General features: G+C 38.5%; 2 protein-coding genes across 2 annotated transcripts in view; both read right to left on the reverse strand.

Annotated features, from left to right (window-relative positions):
• mybbp1a (MYB binding protein (P160) 1a) overlaps positions 1 to 22,539 on the reverse strand; it is a 29,049-nt gene extending 6,510 nt beyond the window's left edge. The window contains exons 1-21 of the mRNA XM_088012388.1: positions 22,300 to 22,539; positions 20,715 to 20,810; positions 20,449 to 20,532; positions 20,286 to 20,360; positions 19,895 to 20,002; positions 19,628 to 19,818; positions 17,938 to 18,105; positions 17,608 to 17,725; positions 13,754 to 14,037; positions 13,565 to 13,675; positions 11,939 to 12,067; positions 11,186 to 11,383; positions 10,991 to 11,099; positions 10,408 to 10,501; positions 10,164 to 10,321; positions 8,866 to 8,985; positions 8,656 to 8,787; positions 8,397 to 8,570; positions 6,155 to 6,312; positions 4,796 to 4,930; positions 4,532 to 4,628 (exon numbers count right to left, since the gene is read on the reverse strand). Of these exons, the coding sequence (XP_087868514.1) occupies positions 4,532 to 4,628; positions 4,796 to 4,930; positions 6,155 to 6,312; positions 8,397 to 8,570; positions 8,656 to 8,787; positions 8,866 to 8,985; positions 10,164 to 10,321; positions 10,408 to 10,501; positions 10,991 to 11,099; positions 11,186 to 11,383; positions 11,939 to 12,067; positions 13,565 to 13,675; positions 13,754 to 14,037; positions 17,608 to 17,725; positions 17,938 to 18,105; positions 19,628 to 19,818; positions 19,895 to 20,002; positions 20,286 to 20,360; positions 20,449 to 20,532; positions 20,715 to 20,810; positions 22,300 to 22,476 (2,916 nt within the window). The 5' untranslated portion in view covers positions 22,477 to 22,539. The remainder of the gene's footprint in view (positions 1 to 4,531; positions 4,629 to 4,795; positions 4,931 to 6,154; positions 6,313 to 8,396; positions 8,571 to 8,655; positions 8,788 to 8,865; positions 8,986 to 10,163; positions 10,322 to 10,407; positions 10,502 to 10,990; positions 11,100 to 11,185; positions 11,384 to 11,938; positions 12,068 to 13,564; positions 13,676 to 13,753; positions 14,038 to 17,607; positions 17,726 to 17,937; positions 18,106 to 19,627; positions 19,819 to 19,894; positions 20,003 to 20,285; positions 20,361 to 20,448; positions 20,533 to 20,714; positions 20,811 to 22,299) is intronic.
• Positions 22,540 to 23,266: 727 nt separating this feature from the next.
• tbl2 (transducin beta like 2) lies at positions 23,267 to 27,700 on the reverse strand. The gene is made up of 7 exons (XM_014978832.2): positions 27,477 to 27,700; positions 26,829 to 26,950; positions 26,296 to 26,480; positions 25,301 to 25,452; positions 25,066 to 25,192; positions 24,791 to 24,943; positions 23,267 to 23,844 (listed from the first exon to the last, which is right to left on the reverse strand). Exons 1-7 carry the CDS (start codon positions 27,601 to 27,603, stop codon positions 23,385 to 23,387), a joined length of 1,326 nt encoding a protein of 441 aa, XP_014834318.1. The 5' UTR covers positions 27,604 to 27,700; the 3' UTR covers positions 23,267 to 23,384.
• Between the last annotated feature and the right edge of the window lie 162 nt (positions 27,701 to 27,862).

Consider the following 27,862-nt stretch of genomic DNA (forward strand, 5'->3'; position numbering starts at 1 on the left):
ATATATATATATATATACAGTGGCTCTCACACTCACTAGTCCTCTGCCTCCTTCCTTACGGCTCGTGTACAGTCTCAGGGTGCTGGATTTGGGGTGGAACCCTCCATGCATGGTTAGTAGCTTCCGAGTCTTAACATGAAGGCCACGGATGTTAAGACTCGGAAGCTACTAACCATGAATGGAGGGTTCCACCCCAAATCCAGCACCCTGAGACTGTACACGAGCCGTAAGGAAGGAGGCAGAGAACTAGTGAGTGTGAGAGCCACTGTCCAGGATGAAACATCTAAGATCCATAAATACATCAAGGACAAAGCCTCAACGGACGATGTGCTCAGCGAATGTCTCAGACAATGGGGAACAGAGGACGAGGTGCTGGAGGAACCATCATGGGAGGACAAGCCCCTACATGGGATGTACCACCGACAAATAACTGAAGTGGCTGATATCAGGAAATCCTACCAATGGCTGGAGAAAGCTGGACTCAAGGACAGCACAGAGGCCCTCATCCTGGCCGCCCAGGAACAGGACCTAAACACCAGAGCAATAGAGGCTCAGATCTACCACACCAGACAAGACCCAAGGTGTAGGTTGTGCAAGGAGGCCTCTGAGACAGTCCAGCACATAACAGCAGGGTGCAAGATGCTGGCAGGGAAAGCATACATGGAACGACATAACCAAGTGGTGGGCATAGTGTACAGGAACATCTGTGCAGAATATGGACTGGAAGCCCCGAGGTCAAAATGGGGGACACCCCCAAAGGTGGTGGAGAATGACCGAGCTAAGATCCTGTGGGACTTCCAGATCCAGACAGACAAGATGGTAATGTCGAACCAACCGGACATTGTGGTGGTGGATAAAGAACAGAGGAAAGCCGTTGTGGTGGATGTAGCAATACCAAGTGACCACAACATCAGGAAAAAGGAGAAACTGGAGAAATACCAGGGCCTCAGAGAGGAACTGGAGAAGGCCTGGAAGGTGAAGACCACAGTGGTGCCTGTGGTCATCGGGGCCCTCGGGGCAGTCACCCCCAAACTGGAGCAGTGGCTCAAACAGATCCCAGGAACAACATCAGACATCTCAGTCCAGAAATGTGCAGTTCTAGGCACAGCCAAGATACTGGAGGAGAACCTGAAGCTACCAGGCCTCTGGTAGAGGACCCGAGCTCAGAGGATGAAAGAGACCACCCACGGAGGGTGAGAGGGGAATTTTTTATATATATATATATATATATATATATATATATATATATATATATATATATATATATATATATATATATTAAATAGAGTTTTCTTTTACCACTTAAAAACATTTAAAACCTGGGGAAGTAAAAGCTGTCATCTCTGGCTTATAATAAACTAATTAACTGAAAACACTGGAGACGTTTTTTCTTTTAATGCCAAAAATGTCAGGATCCCCTTTCATTAGATTCTTTTCAATTAATTTTTTTTGAAGGCATCTGACAGCAGCTTCATCCTTCAGCTGTAAAGTCACTGTGAAAATGTGAGGCAGCAACTGTTTCTATGGTCAATGATGCAGTTTATATTGGGCTGAGGACAATAATTAGCAAACATGTTATGTACAGCATTCTCCATGATGTTTGCCTTCTTTCCCAATTAAAATGTGTGAAATCTTCAAAAATAAATATATTTTTGGTTATATTTGCATAATTAGAATAAAAATATTTAGAATTATATTATTTAGAAAGAGTACATGTAAAGAATTAATTTATTGCTACACAATCACTGGCAGAACATTTATCAGCAATTGTGAGTGATTGATCAGTTTTAGCAAAGGATGCACATGTAACATCAATACAGGATTTTTGTCTAGTTTCTAGTGCACATATGTTAGGACACTTAAAATAAGACAAATCTAACTTACAAATAACTTTTCAGCAAGACATAAGAGATCAGTAAAAAATGCTTATATGTGGTTTGTTCTTAAGCTTTTTTGGGCCACTGCTCCCCAATCCGTCACCCAGGTCTGTTACTGCCCCATCAAATAAGATGTAGGCTACCTCCACTGAATGTTATTTTATTATTATCATTATTGTTGCTGTTATGATGCTTATTTAATGTTTCTGTATTTATCATAAAAAATCATTACAGAAAAACATAACTAAATGATTAGTTTCCCAGAGAAGGGTAAAACGATGCTCTCTACCGTAGTGTCACCGATGGAAGGATTTTGGACATTAAAACATTTTTCAATACAAGTTGTTGCTATGATATGACCACACTGACAAAGTATAAAATCTACATACCATAAAATTTTGGAAAAACCAACTGACAAGTGAATCACAGCAAGGCTATCAGTCAGTGTAAGTCTGAATTGATACGCTGTATGACTGGGGTTTTACTTTAGAATGACCAACTTTCTGTTATTCCTCTGTCAATTTGATACAGTCGGGGCTTCTGCACTTATCTGTGTCCTCTGTCACCGTTTTCAGCAGTTAAAACTGTATAAGCTGTTGTTAACATGTTGTAACCTGTTTTTCCGAGCCGCCTTTAAACGCAACATGAGCGCTACGACGCTCGCGCTGGGTTTCCACCTGTGAAGGAGACCTGCTGCTGCTGGGCGGAGCTACAGGTGTGTTAGAATCACGGCAGCAAAACGCAAAGAACTTTTCACAGTTTTTCCTCCAAACTAACCGACTGAGTTGAGTAAAGCTGCTGGATGCAGCAGTGACGTGCAGTGAGGTTCATAGCTGGTGTGGCATTGACTTAATCATAATCAGATTTACAAATCTAGACCCCATGCAAGTTATTGTTTACATAAGAAAATTTTGCGCATGCAGACAATGCTGGAGGGCAAAAATTTAGTGCTGTGCTCTACAGCAAAGGGAAAAATCGTTAAAGAACAACTCAAAACCATGTCTCTCTCGCTGTATCAGCGCAGCTACAAGCAGACTCGTTGCCATAGCAACTGACAACAACGCCACAAAAAAAAAAACTCAGATATTTCTCACACAAAGAGCAGAACATTCAGTCTGCTGCAGTAGTATGGTTTTAGGCTTAATGATTACTTTGGGATTATTAATAAATGTATCGCTGCACTTGACTTTACTGCATGGCTAGCTGCTAGCTTGCTGTTACTGTCTCTTACTCTGCAATTGTGGAGTCACAATGTCTGGGATCATGAGCGCCCCCTGGCTTGAGGCAAAACAACTGTCTGCCTCACCTCGAATCTGTTCTGCTCGCCACAGATCGGCAGATCTGCATTATCTGCTGGTAATGCAGATCTGTCCTGCATCACCGACTTCGCTTCCGAGCATTGAATGGGAAACTGCAAACATTTAGCGATTTTGAAGAAAAAATCATCAGAATTGGTCAAGTTAAATGAAAAATAGGTACTTTGTAGTACAAACCACAGGGTGAAAATAGCAATATAAATTATTTTATCATTATATATTATTTTTCCACGATGACAGGTGGCTCCCCTGACCGCACGTCACTGGGATGCAGGTAATGTTAGCTAAATGATGACTAGCTAATATCAACACAGCACCTTAAGCGTAACAAGTAGCCTCTAGGCTACTGACAATGTTGTCTATGTTCAGCTACTTCAATTCATTTTGCCCCCAAAATAAGTCGATCACCCCCCCACTCCCCCCACCACTCATACACATCATTCAACCAGGCAGCCTCTCCATTTTGGTAATCCACAGGGGGGCCAGGTGAAAAAGTTTGGGAACCACTGCAGTAGGGGCTCCTGGATTTCCCCTCTCTGTGCCATTGTTAATATGTCGTAACGTGTTTTTTTGAGCATTTTATACATGTCACTGTTTACATCCTTATTGTTTATTCTGTACAAATAAACATAGTTATTTTTATTTTAAAGGTTACATAAAGGCTTGTTTATGTATTTATATTAGAGTAAAAGCCCCTCCCCCAAAGAAAACCAATGCCCCCCTGCTAAAGTCCTCTGGAGCCGGGGCTGCATCGATGCTGTACATTAAAACAAGCTTGCAGCCAAGCATGTTTTAATGTTACACATCACAGTTGTCTGCATGTAGCTCAAAGTCTAAACTGGTATTGTTGTGCATCTAAGGTGTAAAGTTCACCTTCAAGCAAACGTCTCCCTTTTGTAAATATTTCTGCCAGCGCATCCTGGTGTCCTCTGAACGTCCCGTTGAGAAATGTTGTGCTAGTGGAACAAAACTTTTGAACTTATAATGTAGGAACTGTCTTGTCCCACTGCCAGACTATTTCACTTGTAATTAGTACTTTTTATCAATATTATGGAATTATTGACTTAAAACAAAACTAATTTATTTGTAACTTAGTTTTGTTTCATTTTGAGTGTAATAAGATAATTGCACTAGAAACAAGACAAAGATACTGGGTAAGATTTTGTGTTTTGCAGTGTGGAAAGTGTCAGCTGCTAACACCTGCTGCCAACTAAACCATCTGAATGTTGGGTGAAGCACCATGTGTTTCCTATAATCTAAACACAGCAGCCTCCTGCAGTGAGAAGGTCACAACAAGTGAAATGCAACCATGAACTGGATCAAAGTGTGTAAACATACATCATTTACTGATGCTGCTGCTCCGTCAGCTGTTGGCTCCTCTTTGGTCTCAGTGGGTGGAGCGCCACGCAGCACCTTCACCACATAAAGAGACGCACTGAAAGGAAACATAACATCAGCAATGAATTCACATAAATGGGTTAAAAACAATCTGCTTTCCTTTGTGAACTGTGTTTTTCCTTGAGGGGGTCATTAGAGGAGAGTTCACAAACATGGAAGGGAGGCATGTGAGAAAGTTCAACATCATTTTCTGTAGCCTGATACCTGAAGTAGTACAGACACAGAGAGGAATCTGACAGCTTCTGGGCTTTGCTCATCAGTTGGTCCAGCAGGTCGTGGAGCTCCCCCTGCCTGTCACCGGCAGTCCTGCAGTAAACTTTGGACCTGCACAAATGGTTCCTGGAAAAGAGAAGGAAAAAGTTCAAATTAGGTTTTAGATTATTAAATTATAAAGCTGCAAAAGTTTCAAATAAAAGCTTAGGGAAGCATCACCAGAGCAGGGATTAGAACAAATTTAGAATCCAGAAAAACTACCTTAGCAACTACTTTTTAGACTCTTATTCCTACCAACCCAGAAATGGAATTGACCAGAGGTTTCTTATCCAACAACCCTGAACAGGAGCACCTCGTCTACGTACTTAGATCAACATCAGATTCTGTTTCTTATTTTGCTCTTTCCTTTGGTTTGTTATTTTGTTTGTATTTCCTTTTAATTCCTGTAAAGCACTTTGTATTGCCTTGTTGCTGAAAATGTGTTATTTAAATAAAATTACATTTACCTTTACCAGCAGTTATACCTGATGAGAGAAAATTGATTTTTTCTTTTAAAAGTCCTCTTTAAACTTCTACAACAATTGTTTCATTGTTACTTAGAGGGCAGCAAATAATGATTATTTTAGTAATCAATTAATATGTTGATTATTCTGATGAAAAAGGTAGCCACATCCATCCACCCATTATCATACACACCCAGCGTTTCCCCCTGGTGATATTTAAACCAGATGTCTGGAGCAGTAGATCTGAGTAAAATTTAAGTAAAACTAACTAAAACTTAAACTGAAATTCAGGAAACATTTTTAACTGAAATAAATAAAAATGGTAATAAATGGGAAAAAGTATAATTAAATTGAACTACATCATGCGTTTATAAACTGAAACTTATTGAAATTATAGCTAATATCCTTCATTTGGTGTTTATTTATTAGTCTTTTGAACAGATATGAAGTTGATTTATTTGTTCCCCAACTCAAGCAGTTTCCATCACCTGTCAAATGCAAAAGTTGGGCAAAAAAACGAGTCAGTTGGTTGTTCAACAATAATTGAATACATTTTTTGAATATCATATCTTCTGTTGAGTATTAATTATCCAATTGATGTAATTAATACTTAAATTATTCAGAAGGTCAATATTTTGACATTTTGAAATCTGCATTTAACCAAAGTATGAAAAAAGTACAAAAACTAAACTAAAACTAAATAATACTTGACTTAATATTAGTTTTTAGAGTGTTTATTTGCTAAAAAACACTCTAAAAATGAATTCAAACTTACAAAAAGTCACAATGGAATAAAAGTAACCCCCAAACTATTACAATCCTGGTCAGAACCTGAGACAGTTTTTACCTGAAGATATCTGCTGCTCTGCGGAGGAAGTCCTGCTCCTGCTGCTCACTCCCAGAGCTCATTCCTCTGTTGATGATGTTTAGCAGCGGCTCCACCAGACCCAGAATGAGAGGGCTGCCGGCCTGCCGGGCCACAAACACCTCAACCAGGTCCAACACCTGAAATGGACATGTTATCATCCTGCCAGCATGCCTAGGTGGGCCCCATATGGGGAAAAAGAGGGCAGACCAGATGGGTCCCATATAGGTTTGTCCGTGGGTTCCACGTGGCAAGTCCATGTGGCCCTACATGGACTTGCCCATGTAGGGCCACAGCCCACATGGGCCCTACATGGGCAAACCCATGTGGGCTGGCCTCCTTTTCCCCATATGGGGCCCACCTAGGCATGCTGGCAGGGCAGTGACAGAGAGGTTTTCCCTACTCCATGTCTAAAGCAGCCAATGAGATTAGTGTTGGGCAATGAATCAATGTTATTGATTAATTCATTTTTAGTCTTTGAAGATTTCTGTACTTTGTTTCACCAGTGCACTTCTCGGATTTTCATACATGTGATGGCAGATCGCCCAGAGCTGCCATTTAGTTTGACGAGCTTCGTTTACAGCTTCTATTTATTTCAACGATGAATTCAGGTCAACTCTACAAAAAAATGTCTGACTAAGATTTTTCTTTTCTTTCTTTTTTAAGCAAAGGTAAAGTCATAATATTACAAAACAGTATAGTGGAAAATTTTAAGGATACTATGATTATGAGTAAATCAATACAGAACACTTTTAAGATTACTATGGTTACTGACTGAATCAATGCATGACATTGTCATGATTCTTGTGTAATGAACGTACTCATGAGTCTTCTGAAGTCGTTTCTCTGAACTCTGCATTACAATAAAGTTATTCAATTGTTTCTTGTTTGCACCCTCAAGATGTCCTTGAATGTTTAATGTCCCTTATGAAAGAACATGTGCATTCTTTCTGTTTTGTAATTAAGTAGATTGTCAAACTATGTGAATGGAATGAAACTGTAAGAGCCATATGAATAAAATAAGTAATTATTGGTATGACAGTATGACCATCACCAAGTATGAATGGGAAGGTTACTGGCTTTGTGTGGATGAGGAAGTGGGTCCACAGGGTGGTCATAGTTTCTGTTGACCGTGTTGTGGTGCCGTTGATTGTTTGGCCTGGTCAGACTGTGTTTCAGTCCTTGCAAAGTTTGAAGCTTGACAATCTAAAATGGAATAAACCGAAAATTGACTGAACAAAGAAGTGGCCTGGGGTTGATTGAAACGTATCGAACAGATGAGATTCCTCGAGTTAACCCAGTGCGGCCCTCTACCACCATTAGTTTGCCGCACATTTAGAAACCTTTTCTATAAAACTGGGTGCTGTGTTCTGCTTGAAGCTCTTTTTCTCCTGTGTTCAGGGAGCAGAGTCTTCAAACTCATGAAGCTTTCAAATTAAATATTGATAAAGAATATATATTCTTACCCTGGTTCTTGAAACAGTTTTTCCTCACTCTTTGCTAAACATAACTGACACTACAACAATCATAATAAAATGAGAATATGAAGATTACCAGAATAAAGTCGTAATATTATGTTATCCAGTTTAGGTCACAAACAAATAAATAAATTCTGGGTGATAAATTGTCACAGAAGTTATTGCGATAAACAATAATATTATTGCTGTGATACCATTTTCTAGTAATATAATGGTAATGGCAAAATAATGCAAGAACATTGTACATTATTGATATTTGGTTCTCAAAGATCAATAAAATTAACATTTAGCACTGGAACTGGAAGACATTTTAAATCTGATGTCTCTTTAAACAAAATTGTCCTCAAAAAAGGGGCTTTTTAAGACCAATGCACCAGACTGAAGAGTTTTGTTATCCAGTTTTTGGTAGAAAGAGAGACAAGAAAGAAAAACAATAAACCAACAACAAAACATTAATTATGCGAGCTTTTTTCCTCATTGAAACAATTTTTTTCTCATAATTTTAAGACTTTCTTCTGGTAAAATTGCTTCTAAATTCTGCTAATATAATGATTAATTTCTTGTAGTTTGTACAACTCATATTGAGATGATTGAAATAAAAAACATTTTTGATTTTTTTTTTGTCATTTGCAATTTTTTTTTCTTTTAGAAAATAAAGCAAGAAAAGAAAACATATTAAAACCAGATGTGGTATAAAAAAGATTGGCGATGTTATCTTGATGCCATCTTGGCTGAGGGCCAGTTACCTTAATCTTAAAGTCCCGGACCAGACCCCTCTCTTTCTGCAGCTTCATCTTCTCATTTTTCTTTTCCTCAGTCTTCTTCTTTTGTTCTGAGAACAGCGCTGACAGGCTCTTATCGAGCTGCATCATAGCTTCATCATCCAGATCTTCATCGCTGCTGGCGTCCTCCTCAGTGGCCTAAATAAGCAGCATATTATTACTAAAATAAGCTGAAGAGGTTTGGACTTGGAACCAGACAGGAAGTGCTGACTGGATGACTCACCAGAGCGTTCTGCTGCTGCAGGACCTTCATCAGCTCAAGGCGAAAGTTTTGGTCCACTTCTCCCTCCTCCATCTCTTTTTCCTCCTCCTCACCCTCACTCTCCTCATCAGAGCCATCCTCCGACTCATCATCCTAGCCATAAAATATTTTTGTAAAATCAGTCTCTAGATCTGTAAAGTGTGAAACTACAGAAGAGGGAAAGTCTGTAACCTCCATGTCTTCATCTTGTTCCTCGTCATCATCATCCTTCAACTTCTTTTGTGTTTTGTTTCCGTCGTCAGTGACGACTACAGCGCCGTCTTCCTCATCTTCCTTGTCTGGGTCCAAGACCTTTCAGAAAAACACAGCAACACTTCCTGAAAAAATTCACACAAGCAGTAAATCTGGTTTTTTACATCTGACTAAAAGTTGTACCTTTTTCTCCAATTTTTTAGGGCTGCAACTAAAAATGGTCGTAGTTATTGATTCATTTATTGATTATTCTGATGACTAAGTGGCAGATGCTCCATATCTTCATTTAAGGCTTTTTAATATATTAGAAATACATTAAAAGATGCAAACAAACAAATAAATGAATGTATGTTTTTAATATAAAATAAAACATTTTATTGCCTATGATGCAACAACATAGCAATCCTTTTGTGAACTTGAACCACGTAAAGCTAAAGCTATGCCACTTCAGGTGTTTGGTTGTGAAATATGTGGACAAAAGTGTTTGTTTCTTAAATGTAACATGTATTTAAGATAACAAATTGGATGTTTTTGTCTTAAAAACATGCAATTTTAAGTCAAACATGCTCAGAATATTTTTGTTTTCAGCAGATGCCCATTTTTGAGTCTGCATACTTCAGTTAGCAATTAATTAATTACTAAATTAGATGACAATCAAAATTTATTTTCTTGGCCTTAGATTATTCTAATAATTCAGTTATGGCAAAATATTGGCATGCGGCGTCCGGTGTGGGACGCAAAATGTCATTTATCCATTTCTGTTTTGAAATCTAAACAATCTCCTGAAGTTCTGCCTTAATAACTCTCATTCAGCCTCATGGTGGAGCAGCAACAACTTATTAAAAATGTACTGATGTATTTACAGACAAAAGAAGGTGCTTTTGTTTATACAGTCAGCATTTATTACAGCTGACAAAATAAAGTTAAAATGTAATAAATTTTAAAAATCCAGGATATTCTGAAAAATAATTGTGTTATGGAAAGATGGTGGATATACAAGAGACAACTGGCCTCTTAATTAATCGTTAGTCGATTGATAAAAATCAATTTTAGATTAACTCAATTCATAACCCCATTTTCAATGCAAGTTTCTCGATAAATTCCCACAACCCCCATCAAAGATGTCATAGAAGTAACATTTAAAATGAAGATGCTTCAGCCAAGAGGGACAGAAACAAATATAAGTAAATGTTCGGGAAATTAGTCAAATAAAATAAATAACATGTTACTTCCTGAAAATGTACAGTTTTAAAATCCAGCTTGGACTGATTACTCACGTCTACGATGGCAGTGAGTGCTGCTGCAGTTACGTGGGGGCAGATGGAGCTGAAGACCGTCTTGCAGACCTGCCTGATGTGTCGACTCTGCTGGGACAGCAGGGACAGCAGGATGTCGACCATCACCTCCACCCACTCTGGCTCCTCCTTGTCCATAGCTGCAACACGTTCATGTTACAGGTGGAGTTCATTATTATTCTGAAGGTCGGTGCTGAATATTGAAATCGGAGTTATGCAGCCTCACCTTGTTGTTTCTTCTTCTTGTTGATTTTCTTCTCCTGGGCTTTATCAATGCAGCTCTGCAGGTCCTTCATGATGTCCAGCACCTCATCCGGAGCCTTCAGGGAGAGAAATTCAAATTAAACATCTGGACTCTAAGAGTTGCAGAAATCATCTCCTGCAGAAGTGTTTCCATTACAAAAGTGCCCAAAACTGTGTCAATATTCCATATTCGTCAAAAAATAAACAATTTATGCGTTTTTCCATTAAAGTTTAAATGCACTTAAAATCATGTGAATAAGTTTTAAAAAAAACATCCTGCACCATAATCCTCCTACTACTTCCTGTTATCTTCTTCCTCTTTTCCACCAGTAGTAACATCCGGGTGTTGATCATGTGACTAGTGATAAATTGTTTCCATTGCAGTTTTGCATAATACACCAATTTTGATGCAGCCAAAAGAAACACGTCACCTTGCAAAAACGTTTTACCAAGTGGTGTGAGATTTTTCAAAATTTGTATGTTTCCATTAAGCAGATTTCTTTTCGTAATTACAATTATAGGTTCAATGGAAGCACAGTTATTAATCGTGAAAAAGCTGCTTTTACCTTGAAGAGGAGCATGCCGATCAGCAGGAAGAGCTGCTGGAACGCAGCGCTCTCTGTCGTCCGGCCTTTCTTTGCTTTTCTTTTCAAATTGGCCACTGACTCCAGCATGCTGACAAACAAAAAAACCCAAAACATTTTCTTTAAACTGTAAGTGATCAGGCATGTAAAATAAGGCATAATCCTGCTCTGTCCTACCCGTTCCAGGCCTGTTTTTGCTCAGTGCTGAACGGCTGGACGCTTTGAACGTGTTTGGGATGGCTGAGCAGCAGCTGAGCATACTGGACCAGGTGGTAGATCCACATGGTGCCATCTGCCGTTACACCAACAGATCGCTTCTGACTGACAGCTGCGCTGTCGTCGATGAGTGGCATGTGGTGCAAGGACATGAGAAGTCTGGATGGAAGATAGGAAAACGTATGTATACCTTCCTTTGGACAAAAAAAGAGTTTCACTCAGCCATCTGACACTTGTTTAACAAACTTTGCAGCAAAAGGTGAAGAAAAAACTATGAAGAAAAACTATGAAGAAAAAACTATGTTACTTAATTTCTGGGTAGGACATATTTACAGACAAAGGCTTTTTTTTTATCTTAAATGCAAAATTTATATATTTTTGTACAGTTTTGGCCTAAATACTGCTCTGAGTGTGTCATTCTTTCTGCAAATGGACTTTTTTGAGTCTGTACACTCTAGTAGCTAATAATCAAATATTAAATTAGTTGAAGATCTTTTCAGTAATCCAAATAATTACAATTAATCTTTGTTGTTTTCCTTATATGATGCAGGTTGCTTTACAGCCTACATGCAAACAGTAAGGAACATAAATTAATGTTTTTCTTGAACTCAAAATCTCTCTCCGAGGTTACTCCGAGATAAATTTTCTTTCTTGTTAGTTTCATAAAAATAAAAATACTTGCAATAAATAAATGTTGGAAAAAAGTTGTCTAACCCGAAGAATGAATTAACAAGGGCTCCTCTGGTTTCGTCATCCAGTGGGATGGAAAGATTTCTGCTTGTCTCTGCGATATCCGAGGTAGTAGTCTTCTTGGCGCTGAAGAAAGCATGGAAAAAGACAAACCTGGAAAAGATACAAAACAAACTCAGCTTTACAGAGGACTTGAACGTTGCCGGCCAGGAGCCACATTTTGATGCTCATTTTGATGCTCAATTCGGATATTTTGCTGAAATCAGATCTGTTTTTGCATGGTCATTCATATTATTATTTATTATTTTAAGTTTAATTATTCATCAATAATTAAACTTGACCTCAATGAGACCTTTCTGTGAACGGTCTAGGCATGTGCAGAAGAAGAACATTCACATCACACAGCAGCGCATCATTTACAGCAGTGGTCCCCAACCTTTTTATTATTTTATTACCACGGACCGGTCAAGACTTGGAAATTTTGCTGCAGCCCGGGGGAACCGTCAGATAAGGCTTCTGCATGTTGGTGTTCCAGCTAAATCCTGAATATACCCTATTTGGGTTGTCTTGGCCTTTTTATCGCAGCCTGTGAGGTTTACACTGACTGGGAACGAGAATACAACCTGCTGAATGTGACAGGTAGCCAATCAGAAAGCTCGGTGACGTAAGAACAGAGGGGAATCCTTAACAGCTGATATATCACGCAACTGAGAGTCTGGTGGATATCGGAGATGATATGTGGAAATGTTTATTATTATATGTAAAGGTCCTTATTATATATGTTTATTATGTTTATTCAGTTAAAAACGTTAACTATGAAAATCATAACTCACCTCCAAATCATAGTGCAGCAAATAGAGCGGCTCCTCCCGTCATCTTTTATCCACCGCCTTTTCTTTTTGTTACGTCTTTTATCTCTTAAAATGACTCCACAAACTATCACTATTGCTTCTACATCGTCATCCGTGTTTATTTATTCTAAATTCCCATATGGTATGTTGGGGGTTTTACTGGATTATCCTCTAGAATCGGTTCATGTGGTGTGTTGCTCCAGCCGTGTGGCTGAACACGAACCGATCGAACCTGTTGTACTTTTATCAGCTCTGTGGTCACAGAGGTTTGGAGAATCGGCCGACAATTCATAAATCTTGCCGTCCAAACCAGACTTAAGACTCACAAGCTCTACTCATCTCCTCTCGACCACTGCCCAAACACTCTGACTCTGGTTGCTAAGGTAACGTTTACATATCCCTTCAAAATAAAATACAGATGCGCCACAAAACGAACATTTTACTTTCATGAAAATTTTAACTAACAATAATGACTAACGGAGCCCTGAGCTTGTTTCTCTGCAGCAAGACGGTCCATCTGGGAGTGATGAGAGATGTGATCCACGATAAATGATAAACGATAAGATAAGTGCCCACCACTAATTATGACGTCTTATATAAATGGCATAAAAGCTGGATAAAAATGACATGACTGTTCAGAGTGCAAGCGCTTTGAAAACAATTGGAGGGGAGAAAAGACTCAAATTTGGCTGTTCAGACTGCAGTGGAAAAGTTTGATATAGCTTGCATATGGGCAAAATAAATGGATGTGGATGGCATTTGTTTGCTGTGTGAATGTAGCTTAAAACGCTGGTCTTACCTGGCCACATCCATGATAAGATCCTCATGCTTCTTCACTTGATGGTTGTTGATGATCGAGGCGAGGCGAGCGACGATCCACTTCCTCAGGCGGATTATCGAGCTCTCTTTCCTAAACGAGAGAACGTCAGAGTAATCACAAGAAGAGAGAGATATTATCTTACATATCCCTGTTTGAATAAACACTCACTGCTCCTTGCTCTTGTCTTTCTGCTTGCGGGTGCTGAAGTCCAGCAGACGGTCCGGCTGAGGCTGCAGGAACGTCCCTTTGAGCCAGTCCACATAGCTCTGTAGAGCCGCCGGCTTCAGGTGCTGCACCACCTGCCACACTGACGGCACCACGGGGTAACCGTTGTTGGTCAGTGAGGAGAAGCTCACCATGACCGCCAGCTGTTTGTCAGAGTCCTGACAGTTCTGCAGGAAGTCTGACACGTAGGTGTCCATTTCCGGGGCCAGTTTAAAGCGGTCCGGTTTCTGAGGGAGAAAAATCAGGGATTCTGATCATCCAGCTGCTTTCGATTACATCCAGGAGGGGATTAAATAAAAAAAGATCACCAATCACCGATAATCAGCCAAAATTATTGAAAAAGTAATAATGTAAACCTTTCAGGTGAAATTCTAATGCATTTTTTAAGCAGTAAAATTTGTTAATCACGGTTTTGTGGAGCACTTAAGATTTTATTGTGTTGAACCTTTTTGAGTTTCTCTCAAAATGTTTGGTTTTTTTAGTCTTTGGATGTGTAACAATTCAAATTATGTACATTTAGCTTTAAATAAAAATAAAATAACAATTCTAAACTTTTTCCACCTATAGCTTACATACATGCCCCTTTTCTCTGCAAAACTCTCAATTCATCATTTATTTCTTTGTTTTTCCATCCTTGTATCCAGACTTCCCTGCTGCGACCCCCTGAAAAGTTTCCTTTAGTGCATTTATTGTGGGACTGCTGTAGAATAGAAAGACTCAAAACAGTTGCCTCCCGTTGGCCATCAGATTCCTCAACAATCCCATCACTAAGACAGAAACTTTCTATAAGTAGGAAAGAAATAAAAATACATCCAAACTATTTGGACTATTTCTGAGTTATTATCACGGGGTAATGAGACAGTTGATTGTGTCTCTATTGTGCTGGTAGTCTGAATGGTTTAAAGGGCCGTTTTCATGTGCAATTCCATCTCAACCTTACACAAACAGAAATAAACATGCAGTGAATAAATCGAGTTTCAATCATTTTTTTGCACCAAAGAGTTAATAATAACAAACACGTTTTCACTGAGGCTCTGTAAGAGCCATATGAATGAAATAATTAATAATTATTGATATGACAGGAACATTAATCTTTGACACTTGGGCGGTGGGTGCGTTGATGTGGGCGTGACTGTCACCATCACCAAGTATGAATGGGAAGGTTACTGACTTTGTGTGGATGAGGAAGTGGGTCCACAGGGTGGTCATAGTTTCTGATGACCGTGTTTTGGTGCCATTGATCGTTGGCACTTGTGCACTGGTCCTGGTCAGACTGTGTCGCAGTCCTTATACAGCATGATAATCAAAATGGAACAAATCGATAATTGTGGCAGAACAAAGAAGTGGCCTGGAGATTATTGACACAAGCCTCAGACAGATGAGATTCCCCGAGTTAACCCTGCGCGGCCCTCTACCACCATTTGAGGCACATTTAGGCTGTTTAAATATGTATTTGAAATATTAAATTGACATTTGTGACTATATACAGAATAGATCAGAAAATATTGCAGTAAGCTTGTTGAGAGGCGATGCAAAATAAATTTTTTACCCCATGTCCCTAGAGGGCTCCGTAAAAATTCACTTTTGATCCAAATATTTTTTGTATGTTAGCATCCAACAGCTTCTGCAATTGTATGTATTGGCTGGGATTTGTGGTATTTCAGATTATTGTCTTTTTTCATCAACATTTAGCTAACTTCAGCATAGCAGGTAATAACACCTATTTAAAGCTAAAATGCTAACTGTAACATGTTATGGTCAGTAAACCATGTTATCTTGCAGTAGCACGATAACATGCCAATAGAGGCAAACTAAGTAATGAGCACAGTAACCTAATAATAGTAGATAATGTTTGGTATTAATAGCTAACACACTGATGTTTGCATTATATAGAATGCTGTTACCAGACAGTTTTCACTGCTGTAGCCTGTGCTAGTGTGTTGTTAACATGGTAGCTAATGTCAGTAATACCAGCTAACTAAAGTTAGCTGGTATTACATTTGTGATTTTTAGAGCTAACATGCTAATATTAGCACTTTGTAGGTTGTTAGCACAGTGCATAGTTTGCATTATTGTAACCAAAAGCTACATGCTATTATTAGTATCTTAGCTAATCACAGCATATTAGCAAATTTGAATGTAGTACGTTCTTTTAGTATCATGTTAAAATAGGATGCTTGCTTGTGCTCGTTGAAATTATTATGAAACAAATTATTTGCAAGCACTTTAAGAATGTTTTTACTACTACTTGGCTTTGTTTGACAGTTCTTGGACAGAAAAGAGCACAGAAAAAATGGGAGGGCATGATAAGAATTAACATCCTCAGGACAGTGCACTCGCTGTAATAACTGAGCTTCACTGAATGTCACCGTGTTAGCATTTCTATCTTATCGTGACTTCTACTGAGATTAGATTTTTGCCAAGTTATGTTCCTTAACTAGTCTTAGCCTCAGACAGCACCATTAACAAATCAGCTTCAGCTTAGCTATTGACCAAATTAGTTTGCAGCATCCACATTTGCAAGATGGTGCATATGTTGTACAAGCCTGTTGTGGAGAGTATAATCTCTTCTACATCATTTGTTGGGGTAGCAGCATCAGAACAAGGGATTTAAAAAGATTAAAAAATAAAAAATAAAATGAACTTGTAAAGAAGGCTAGTTCCGTTCAGTGGAACCTCTGGAGCAGTATCCCAACCCTGGTCCTTAAGGATGGGTTTTTTTGCCATATCAAAATTGGTTTGTTTTGCAAAACTGCAATGTAAATACATGATTTGCATCACACAAGACACATAATCAACAACTGCATGTTGCCTGTGACGCAAACCACCAAGAAGACGACAGGAAGTAGCAGTAGGATCATTCTGCTGCATGTTTTTTTAAAGACATTGTGTGAAAAAACTTAATTACATGTGATTTAAATGTGTTTCGTATTTAATGGAAACACCACAATTGTGAAATTGTGTTTTTTCAACATTATCAATCAATCAATCAAATTTTATTTGTATAGCACATTTCAGCAGCAAGGCATTTCAAAGTGCTTTACATAATTAAGAAAAAAAAACATGTGACATAGAATAAACAGTAAGAAAGAGAAAGAGATTTTGTAAAAAAAAAAAAAAAATAAAAAAAGATTAAAAAAGATAAAAACATTAAAACCTGCACTCCTTTTGAACCAGGGGGAACGACACCCCTGTCCTAATCTGGGGCTCTAACCCTCTGGGACTTTAGTCAAAAACACCGTTTGACAAGAACTCCAACCTCTAGGACTTTAGTTAAACGCCCTTTAACTGGGACTCTAAACCCTAATTTAGCCATAAGCAACTCTAAACAGGTGGGTTTTTAGTCAAGATTTAAAGGCACCCAGTGTTTCAGCTGTTTTACAGTTTTCTGGAAGTTTGTTCCAGATTTGTGGTCCATAGAAGCTGAATGCTGCTTCAGTTTCTATGATAAACGATAAACATTAGAGGAATATGGACAAAGCATTGTGCACATTTATAATGGAAAGGCAGCAAATGTATTCAGTCAGAGGCTTCATCAGAACAGCTGCAATACAGACTGCTAAAGAAAATTCTGTAGCAGTCTGTAGTAATTCTCACAGCTAACAGTATCTAGAACAACTATGAACAACCTGGAATAATATGAATTACGAAAACATTTAATTTTCTGTTAGGATTAATACAAGTATTTTTGAATTTGAAACAGAAGGTGCAAGTCTTCACCATATTATTTTACAATATGTAATTAACTTACATTTTTCTTCATAAATAACTGAAGGAAAACTGAAACTGAGACTGACCTGAGCTGAAACTACATGTTCGCCGTAGTGCATCATCACCTCTCCAGATAAAACCTCCTTTAGTTGGGATAAGGACAGCAGAGGCAGGACACTGCCCAGCAGACGGTAGCTCAAGTAACTACACAACAGGAAAATACGTCATTAGACTGAAAATAACTGGAAGAAAAAGAGGAAAAGTGATGTCTACAGAGTTGAAAACATAAAGACTGGAAAAAAAAGTTAAATGTTAAATATAGCTGGTTAGTGGGAGTAAATTTCTCTTTTCATCAACTGCCTCATATCAAAGCATCACAATAGTGATGGTTTAGCAGCTGCCAGTTATGGACTCACTGTGTTGGTCCAGACGGCTCCTTGAACATTCCCTCAGTGATGGCTTTGTCCCAGAACAGCTGGAAACTGTCCTCCTTCAGGGAGAGCTTCAGCAAGTCCAGGGCCACAGAGGGGAGGATGCGCTCCTTCTTCACTGAGTGGGCCGCCATCTTCAACACCTCCACTAGCCTGTCAGATGGAAGATACAGAAGAGTAAACAAACTGATTTCAATTAGAACTCATTTTACTTAAGAAGCATAGTAGGGACGTTACAGATAGAAAAAAAGGAGACATTTTGAGACTAATCACAGAAATTTTTAAGAAAAAAACTTGGCGCTGAGATGTGAAGGGGGGTTGATTTTATTCTCTAGTTGCATTTTTAATTTGAACCTTTTACAGTTTGTTGAAAAAGCAACCAAAAAGGGCTGAAACTGGTGCACTGAATATTTTTCTGATGCACCATTTTGTCAGTATTATATTGTTAAGAGCATCAGAAGATGTATATATACACAATAAGAATTATATTTTGTAATTTGTTTGACTGGCTCTAATAAAACTATTTGAAATAAGAAAAAAGAAAAATACATAAAAATTTCTGAGGTTCTCAGGTTCCTTGAGGGAGGCAGTTTTGCAATGAAAAAAAATGAAGGAATTACAAGACTATCTCCATTTATACGTCAAATTTTCTTTACTAATCTCAAAACAAAGTGCAACAAAAGAAAATACTGTTTGTTGATGCATTTATAAACAAAAACAAAATGTGTTTCCTTTTAGTTTTGACATTTTTCAGGATTTAACAGCTGATTACTGATCAGATGCTTCGGTCCATCTTTTGGCCCCAGTTAAACGACAGTTAACTGAAGTCCTAAAAGGGGTTTTAATGCTTTTATCTTTTTTAATCATTTTCAAAATGTCTTTCTCTTTCTCACTGTTTATTCAATGTCACATGCTGTTTTTATTTTCATTATGTAAAGCACTTTAAAATGCTGCTGAAATGTCCTATACAAATAAAATTTGATTGATTGATTGATTGACCTTATGTTGTTTTGGATTGCGATGGCAACCTTTGACCATAAGCTACTGTAGCTATAAATTTAAAAAAAGTCTTTAATTAGGGCTGGACGATATGGCTGAAAAACATATCACAATTTAATTTATCAGTCGCTATAGATTATTAATGATTTTTTTTTGTTTTAAATATCCGAAATACTGACAACTGGTAATTTGTTTCTGTTTTATCCTCAAGCTACTGTACTAATTTTTTTCTTTCACTCTACATTATTGCTGTTCACTTTTAAGCAGTTATGAGGAACAGAGGTGAAACCCTAATCTGCTGCTGTGCTAATTACTCAACAGGTGGTTGCCAGGTAATCAAAAAGTGAATCAGTTGCTAAGTAACCAAAGAGTGACAGAGTGAGTTAGTTGATGCCACCAATTTTGCTTAGCTTAGAGGTTGAGTAGCTAAAGCCTTTCCTCTGCATACATCCCCCAGAATGCTGTGCGGTGCTGTATCAGAGCTCAGTGAAATCTTTGAATATTCTATCAGACATATTATCTATTGATACTGATCATGTGTCTATCACGATAGATATCATCATTGATTTACTGCCCAGCCCTATATTCTAGATTATTTAGCTTTTAAATTCAAAATAAAATGCAGTGGTGCAGATTAACTAATGACTATGCCGTGAGTTGTGGAACATGTTCTCACTTTGGGATGTTGTCTGCATTGATGATGGTGGAAGAGTCCAGCAGCTTCTTGAGCTTCTTGGGTTTCAGGGCCTGTGGGAAGTGTTGCAGCGCCACCAGCAGCAGCTGCATCTGCTCCGGGGTCCTGAAGGCTGACGCCAGGTCAGCCTCCAGAGCGCTCAGCAGAACCTCCTCAAACACCTCCTCCGGTATCTGTGGGCCCAGAAAAGGGCAGCTTAAAGAAGGAGAACGGGTCATAGTGGTGGGAAGATGAAGCAGTTACCGTTACCTCAGTGAGGATGTCGGTCATGGTTTTGCTGGGCAGGTCCTTCAGGTGTTGCTTGTGCTGGATCAAACACTGAAGGAGCTGCACACATCCCAGCACCACCTGGGGTTCCTGCAGAGAAAAGTAAACAAGCTCAAAAGCTTTTGGATATATGGGCTAAATCAGTGTTTTACACAGTCAGGGCCTCCAGGGGGCGCCTCAGAGTTGGAGGGAAGATGGGGTAAAAAAGGGCAAAAAAACAAAAAATTGAATCCATCAAATGTTTTAATTATGATTGGATACTAAGGCCACACTATTAAAAATAAATTCTATGACAATAAAGTATTATTTCGACTTTATTCTCGTAATATTATGATTTATTTGCTTTCATGGACAAACTAAGAAGCAGACTTACTTTGACGAGACGTCCCGACTGATGGAGGGCAAGAACGCCAAACAGATTCCCAAACATGGCATTTCTGGCAAGTTTCTAAAGAGCAAAAACCAGGTTGAGGTGTTTAAACATCATTTAAATGAATGTTTTTGTGCTAAATGAAGTTCAAAAGATCAAAATGTACCCTTTTCACAGCCTGTAAGTTGTGTTTTTCTTTGATTCTGTCAAGTATGCTCTGCAGGGAAATGTCTTCAAAGGCACTCAACACCTTAGGGAGAAGAAAACTCATAGGTTTGACTCTTTACTTTTTCCTAATCTCTGAGATTTAAATGGATTTTTAGTTTTGTCTCTAAATTTGATCAGTTTTTAGCAGCTTTATAGTTGGAAAATTAACAGAATTGTATCAATTTCCTTGTTGTACCACAGGACTCAGGCCGGCGGTCCACTCACCTGCCCCAGAGCCAGGCTGAATCCGGGTCGGGCCGTCTCCCGGGTGTGGGCCAGGCCGTCCACCAGCCGTTTTAATGTGTATTCCAGCTCATCAGCCTGCAGCACAAACAGCAACCAGGATATCTTAATTTACTCCTGACTTCACAATTACTCTTTGAACAATTTGACCTTTCTTCATTTTTAGATTTAAATCTCTGTTATATGAAATTTTGTCCAAAACAAACAAACAAATAAATTTTATTAATTGAATTTTCATAATGCCTGTATTTTATGGATCATGAACATTTATCATATTGTTTATCATTTAGTGTGATAAATTTCTTGATGATCGTGATAATTTTGATTCGTTGTTGTCACAGTAAATTCCACAACTGTCCGTATCGACAGGATTGTAGTTTCAATATTTTCTACACTGTTTGTTCAATGAACGTAACGTAAATTTATTCCTAGATAAATTTAAACCATACATTATAAATAAATGTATTTATAGCTTCTCTAGGTATAGGTTGTAATTTCCTTTTTTTTATGTTTTTGGTGGTTGTGTTTTATTTTGTATATTTAGAATGTCTTCCAGTCCTATTGAGGAGTGTTCTGTACAAATTCAAGTTTTCTAGTCTTTGAAAAGGACAAATTTATATTATTATGCTATTATCATTATATTAATTGAAAATCGTATTAAAAGCAAAAAATTTTATTGTTTATTAAACATAATTTCTAGGACAATTCATCATCCAACAAAATTTATCAGGACAGGCCTAAATGAAAGAATCAATAATATCAATAAATTTGAAAACATAACTAAATGCAATTACAATTTGCAGTGTAATGATATAAAACACACTTCTTTATGGGATTAGCTGGCGTCCAAAAGCAGCATATTAAAAATGAAAATATTTTTCCAAGACCATTATTTGTCTTAGCAGAGCTACAGTTGCTGTTGCACACAGTTGCAGCCATACAACTACCTAAAAAAAGAAGTAATACATAGTTCTTATCGCAACTTTTATCAATAGTACTACAAAATATCGTGATAAAACTTTAAATCCATATCGTCCACCGTTATGTGAAACTTCGGCCCAGTCTCTAGTCTTCTGCAGACTCTCACAGTTTCATTCACTCTAAACAGCTTCCCTGTCCCCAGCATTATGTTTCAAAATGCAGATGGTATTTTTAGAATGGGATACAGTTTACTTATTAAATTAAATCATACACAGGTACAAAAATACAATCCCCACTTTTCAGTTACTTGTAAATGAAAAATTGTCTTCTCCTTTTGGCCTTTTCTCTGTATCTAGTGTTATTATTTTTGCCGTGCTTTAATGTATTTGTGTTTTCTTGGATAATAATGGGATTTATATTGTTGTTTATATATTTTGTATCAGGAACTCAAATTTTACTCGATTAGAAACACATCTTGTTTAAATTATCATCTTATTTTCCTTCATGTTAACATTTAACTACCTCACTATTTATAGTGATGTTTAATGTTTGTTTATCCGGCGGGTTTTCAGATTAAATAGTTTCATAATTTCAACAGCGAAGAAGTTTGAAAACTGTCCGAGAGGACATGCTGGGTGTCTCTCACCTTGTTTTCTGTTTTCAGGTACTGGATCAAGTTCTCCACCGCCTTCAACCGGACCTCCTGGTCCGGGTTAGCCAGATCCCAGAAGAAGTCGAGGAAGACCCGGTTCTGTTGTAGAATCCTAGCCGGCCGGAGCGGCTCCGCTGAACTCACCGAAACCTCCATCATTTCCACAGACATCAGCTCTCACATCCAGCACGGGTTGCTGGTCACGCTGCTCAACAACGTGCAGCAAGAATAAGAACCACATCCGGGTCGAATCAGAGTGGGGTGTGCATCATATACACGCCATCACATGTAGCTGCGCGGCACACAGGTGGGGTTAGACGTAATCTTTGAATTTAGAATAGTACATCGGCATATTAGGGCCACTGCAGATAGAAACAAAGGAAGAGTACATTTCTGCCAACAAAACTCATACATTTTGAATTTAAGTTGTCTAGAAAAAACAAAGAAATTTCAGTTTTAAGATTTTTTTTGTTTGTTTTTGGATTAATCTCAGAAATTTTCAGTAAAAAAAAAACAAAACAAAAAAAAAAGACATTTCTGAGTTTCAAATTTTAAAATGTTCAACTTTTGAAACTGAAATTTCCATGTTTTATCTAGAAAATTTTTTGTCTGTTAGAAATGTACTTTTTATACAATGACAAATACAATGTAAATCATTGTATTTGTCATAAGTGATAAGTGATTTAATTATGCATAAATCATATGCATAAGTAAATGCATATTTATGCATATCACTGTGATATACATATGCATAAATGTATGTATCACTATAGTAACTTGCATAAATATTCATCACTGAACTATGGGAATCCAAGGCTCATGTTGGTGAAAAAAAATAAATCCAGATTTTCCAAAAGTGAAATCTTCAAAAATGTAATTAATTGATAAAATTGCTCTAATCTCAGTGAATGATGCCATTTTTGTCATTATTTTGATGCTTACCAAGAAATTAACACAGTACCATGTTTGAACACATTGCCTTTAATCTGTCCATAAAAACATAATTTTATTAAAACTGCATGCAGATTTGAATATTTTCTTGACAGAAAAAGAACTCATGTGGCTCTTTGTGCATTGCTTCACTCGACGGGAGCAGCTAACGCAGCATCCAGAGCACTCTGAGCCTCTCTGATCTGCTGCTGGAGTCTCTGCTTCATGGCCTCATTCTGAGCCTTCTTCAGCATGTCCTGCATGTCCCTGATGGCCACCCGGTAACCCGGCGCATTGTGAAACACACGGATGGCCTTGTCTCCGCTACATGCCAGGAAGCGGCTGTTGATGTCAAATCTGAGGTCAGTGATCCCCTGGCTGTGGACGCCACGCAGTTCCTCCTCCAGCTTCCCGGTGGTCGTGTCGAACATTGCCACATTGCAACCGTCACTGATGGCGACCACCCGGCCATCCGGAGACAAGGCCACCCTGCTGCCATCTGAGGAGGAACAGGGCACTGTCCTGAGGAGGTACGGGTCTTGCTGCTTCTTGTACTCCACGTCTGTGTTCCACAGCTTCCACGTTCCGTCTTTAGACACAGTCACCATTCTGATCAGAAAAAGAAAAGCAAAGTTGGTTGCTAAACTTTTTAGACACCTTTTCTTATTTATGCTTCTTTGAACAGGTTATGATAGATCTGTGGGCTATACAAAACATGTTCTTTACTTTTTTTTTTGTTACACAAATATTTTTTAGATAAGAATTAAGTTTGTTTAATTCTGCCCACTTCGAGCTTCTTTCAGAATGATCTGTTTTACAATGATGTCTTGTCACCAAGTCCAAATAAGCTGCTGCTGGTCACTCCCCTCAAATTCACATGTGAAAATGGCTGCAAACAGATGCGCATTTATGCAAACTATGCATCTTTGAAAAGCATAAGTGGAGCCTCCTGCACAACCAACATGAATGCAGCAAGTGGTTTCCGGATGGTAAGTCAACCTCAAAACACTTGTCCTTTCCAGAAGCCATTCTGGAAAGGACAAGTGCATAGAGTGATAAAACCAGATGACCAAACTAGTTGGAGTTCAGTTTGCGTTGCTAGATGAGGAGCAGAGCTGGCTAATTTGTGAAGTCACATTCTGAACATGTTGAAATGCCTCATTTTCCAGACATCAAAAACATTACTGCCAAAACTAGTTGGGTGTTTTTTAAGCGCTTGAGCAGTTTTTAGGAGCAGTTGAGACCTAAATAGAAGTACAAAAACATGTGAATTTTGCATAATACGTTCCCTTTGAGGAATTTCTGAAACATGAATGGAAGAATTAAAGCAGCATTCTAGGTATGTTTTTAATGAGGGGTGAACTTTATAACATATTATGTTAGCGCCTCCCATAATTGCAGTCTCAATCATAACACTTCCCCCTTAAAGTAACTTACTATCAATACACTGATATAGAAAGAAATTGTGATAAAAAAAAACGTGTTTTTTTTAATAAATGGTGCATTATTTATCTTATCCAGCAATGCAAAGATCCTAATTACAAACACTTATTACCTGTGAGAGTCATTGGAAAAATCAAATGCATGAACTCCTGCAGAGTGGCCCTTCAGGTCAAACGCTCTGGCTACCTCTCTGAACTCTCCTCCTTTTCCAAAGCAAACTTCCCAAACTTTCACATCTGGAGTGAAGCCGCAAGATGCTACAAACCTAAGGACAAGGGCAGGGAGAAGATGGAATCACCAAGTTTTGGTTCTCCATAGTGAGCACCAGAATCCTAACCAAGTGCTGCAGTAAATGTTTCAAGTGTTTGTTGTTGTGTTGAGCCTGACCTGCCGCAGGGCGAGACAGCTGCATAAGAATTGGTCATCTGATTGGTGTTGATGGAGGCCAGCAGCTCTCCCTTCAGGTCCCAGATCAGGATGGTGGTGTCTGTTGAGGCGCTCATGATGAATTTACCTGCAGAAAAGAAACAATTAGGAGCTTCATATTTGTGGAAAAGTCTCCATATTCAGTTCTCTCCATCACAAAATAGTACAATGTGATGTGTTCTGATGTGTTCTTTACCTGTCTCCGCAATTCCGATGTTAACTATCGGGGCCTTGTGTTTCTGGAGGAAATCCTCCGAGGCGGCCTTGAAGCTGAAGGTCCCGTCATCCTTTTTGATCATCTTGAAGATACGAATAGCATCTCCATTGGCGAGCCAGGTGATGAAAGCCCTGCAGGATAAAACGGGGCGTTGGTGAAGAATTCAAACATGTTTGAATGATGATAGAAAAAAAGAGTACATTTTTGGCAAAAAACTTTTTTTTCAATTTTCTAGAAAAAACAAGGACATTTCTGAGCTACAAGAGTTCAAAGCTTTTATTTTTTAAGGTTTTATTGTCTCTAGTGGTCTTTATTTGAGAGTGGTCAGACAGGAAAATGGGTAATGAGAGAGGGGGAAGACATGTGGCAAAGGTCATCAGGTCAGGACTCAGCCATGTACAGAGACTAAGGCCACTGTACATGGATTGTGCTTTACCTCTGTGCCACCGCAGCACCTCAAAAGTCAAACATTTGCTAAAAAAAAACCTCAGATATTTTTATATTAATCTCAGAAATGTTCTAAGAAAATACTCTCACAATCCTCCCGTTGTGAGAGCATTGCTATTTTTTATTTTATTTTTTTAACTTTTTTAGTTGTTTTTTTATTTTGGATATTTAAAATATCTTCCGGTTCCAGGATGAAGTGTTCTTTGCAAAATTAAAGTTTATTGGTCTTTGAGAGGAACTTGCATTATTATGCAATGATCAATGTATTACTTGGAAATAGTCTATAAAACCCCAAACAATATTATTATTTATCACAGTAATTACTGGGACAATTTATCATCCAGTAAATTGAGTTATCATAACAGGCATATGCCTCACCATGTTTAAAAACAAACTTTACAGCTCTAGGTAAAAGTGAGCCGTCATTTCCAGTGTGTTTGTTCCACAAGTTGTTCCAGTATTTAAAGGTTAGAGGCAAGAATGTACTGCTTTACGTGAGTTACTATAGTCTGGAAAAAGAAGCAGACCTGGAGTCTGGGCTGAAGCGAACCAACATGGCATGATCCAGCTCCACGTTAGCTCTCAGACACTTGTGTTCCCGCTCCAGGAAGTCCTTGGTGCTCCAGATCCGGATGGTGCGGTCATCGGCACAGGACGCCAGGTATTTCCCATTACTGCTGAAATCCAAGCATGTCACATTCCCGCTATGGCCCTGAGGAGCACAAGATACAAAAATTAAACGCATGCATAGTATGTCACATTTAGGGCTGAAATAATTAATCTGATTAATTGGGTATGGAGCTTTGCACGGCTGACATTCAGATCCTCCAGTTGTGAGAGCAGGGGATGGGTCCACTCTCATGCCGCCCCCCCACAAGATATCTCCCGCTGGTGCAGTCATTAACTTATCAGATGGAATTTGGAGTGCAAATTACACAATTTTGCAAAAATGGCTTAAGTGAAAACTACCAATGTAGCCTTCTGTTTGTTTAGGTCTACCAAAAAAATGACAATAAAGAACACCTGTTGTTAGTGCCTGAGGTTTATCCAGATGGCTTACCTTCAGTGAAGCTGCCAGCAGAGGATGGCTGAAGTTGTGCTGTGCTGGTTTGTCTTTGCGGCTCCGCTGCTTGTCTTGCTTCTGCTTCTTAGATGTTGGGCCCTTCGCAGCACTGGCTTCAGCTAGAGTACAAGAAGTTGTGCGACGAGACATTTTTAATGGCTGCTATGACTAATTTAGATAAGTTTATGAATAATTTGTTTGTGAAATTGTTGTTCTAAACTCAGATTTCCAAATAAATCACTCCAAATGACAACGAATTACGTTGGAGTTTATCATATTTAAACAAGAGTTTTATTGCAGATTCTTTCCTATTACATAAACACAGGTTTTAATGAACGTTCAACTACCAGACATTCTGAACTTTTCCATGAATGAAAAAGAGCTGTCACTCAGCAGAAAGCTATGACCTCATTGGTCCGTCAATAAAACATTTTACTATTGGCTAGAAGCAGGTGACTGAAAGTTAGTTTATTTATTTTTTATACATTTATAAGAATTAAGGATTAATATTTAGCACAAAATCCTAATGTTTTACAAAGTGAATGAATATAAGAATGAATGGGTGCTCATTCAGCGGACTCATACGGAGCTGGCAGTCAGTCAGCACTGCCGATTCTGGTTACATGAGCTCCGCGGTTCTCTCACCTGAACTCTCCGCAGCCTGCTCAGTTTCCTCCTTTATCTCTTCTTTTCTCCTTCCCACCGCAAAAGCGACCAGAATAACCAAAGCACCTAATAATAAAGTCAGGGCAACTAATGCTGCTACCTCCATATTGAAATATTCCAGCCACGTAATTTTTTTTTTTACAACGCTAACAGTTAGCCCATTATAATAGGACAAGACGCATGCGCTAGAGTGTCATATTTGAGTGTTGCATTCAAGGTTATTAAATTCAACTCGTAAATACAAGTACTACAACGAGAGAATGTTTTATATTTGTCATATCAGCTTCGAATGATTTCAAACACTGACGCTGCAATGAAGAATATTTGTAACTTTTTTTGTTTTTTGCTGTTTCCATGTTAATTAA

The sequence above is a fragment of the Poecilia mexicana genome, unplaced genomic scaffold (assembly GCF_051168715.1).
Source record: "Poecilia mexicana isolate PSO_F unplaced genomic scaffold, ASM5116871v1 scaffold_14, whole genome shotgun sequence".
In the NCBI taxonomy this organism is placed as follows: domain Eukaryota; kingdom Metazoa; phylum Chordata; class Actinopteri; order Cyprinodontiformes; family Poeciliidae; genus Poecilia; species Poecilia mexicana.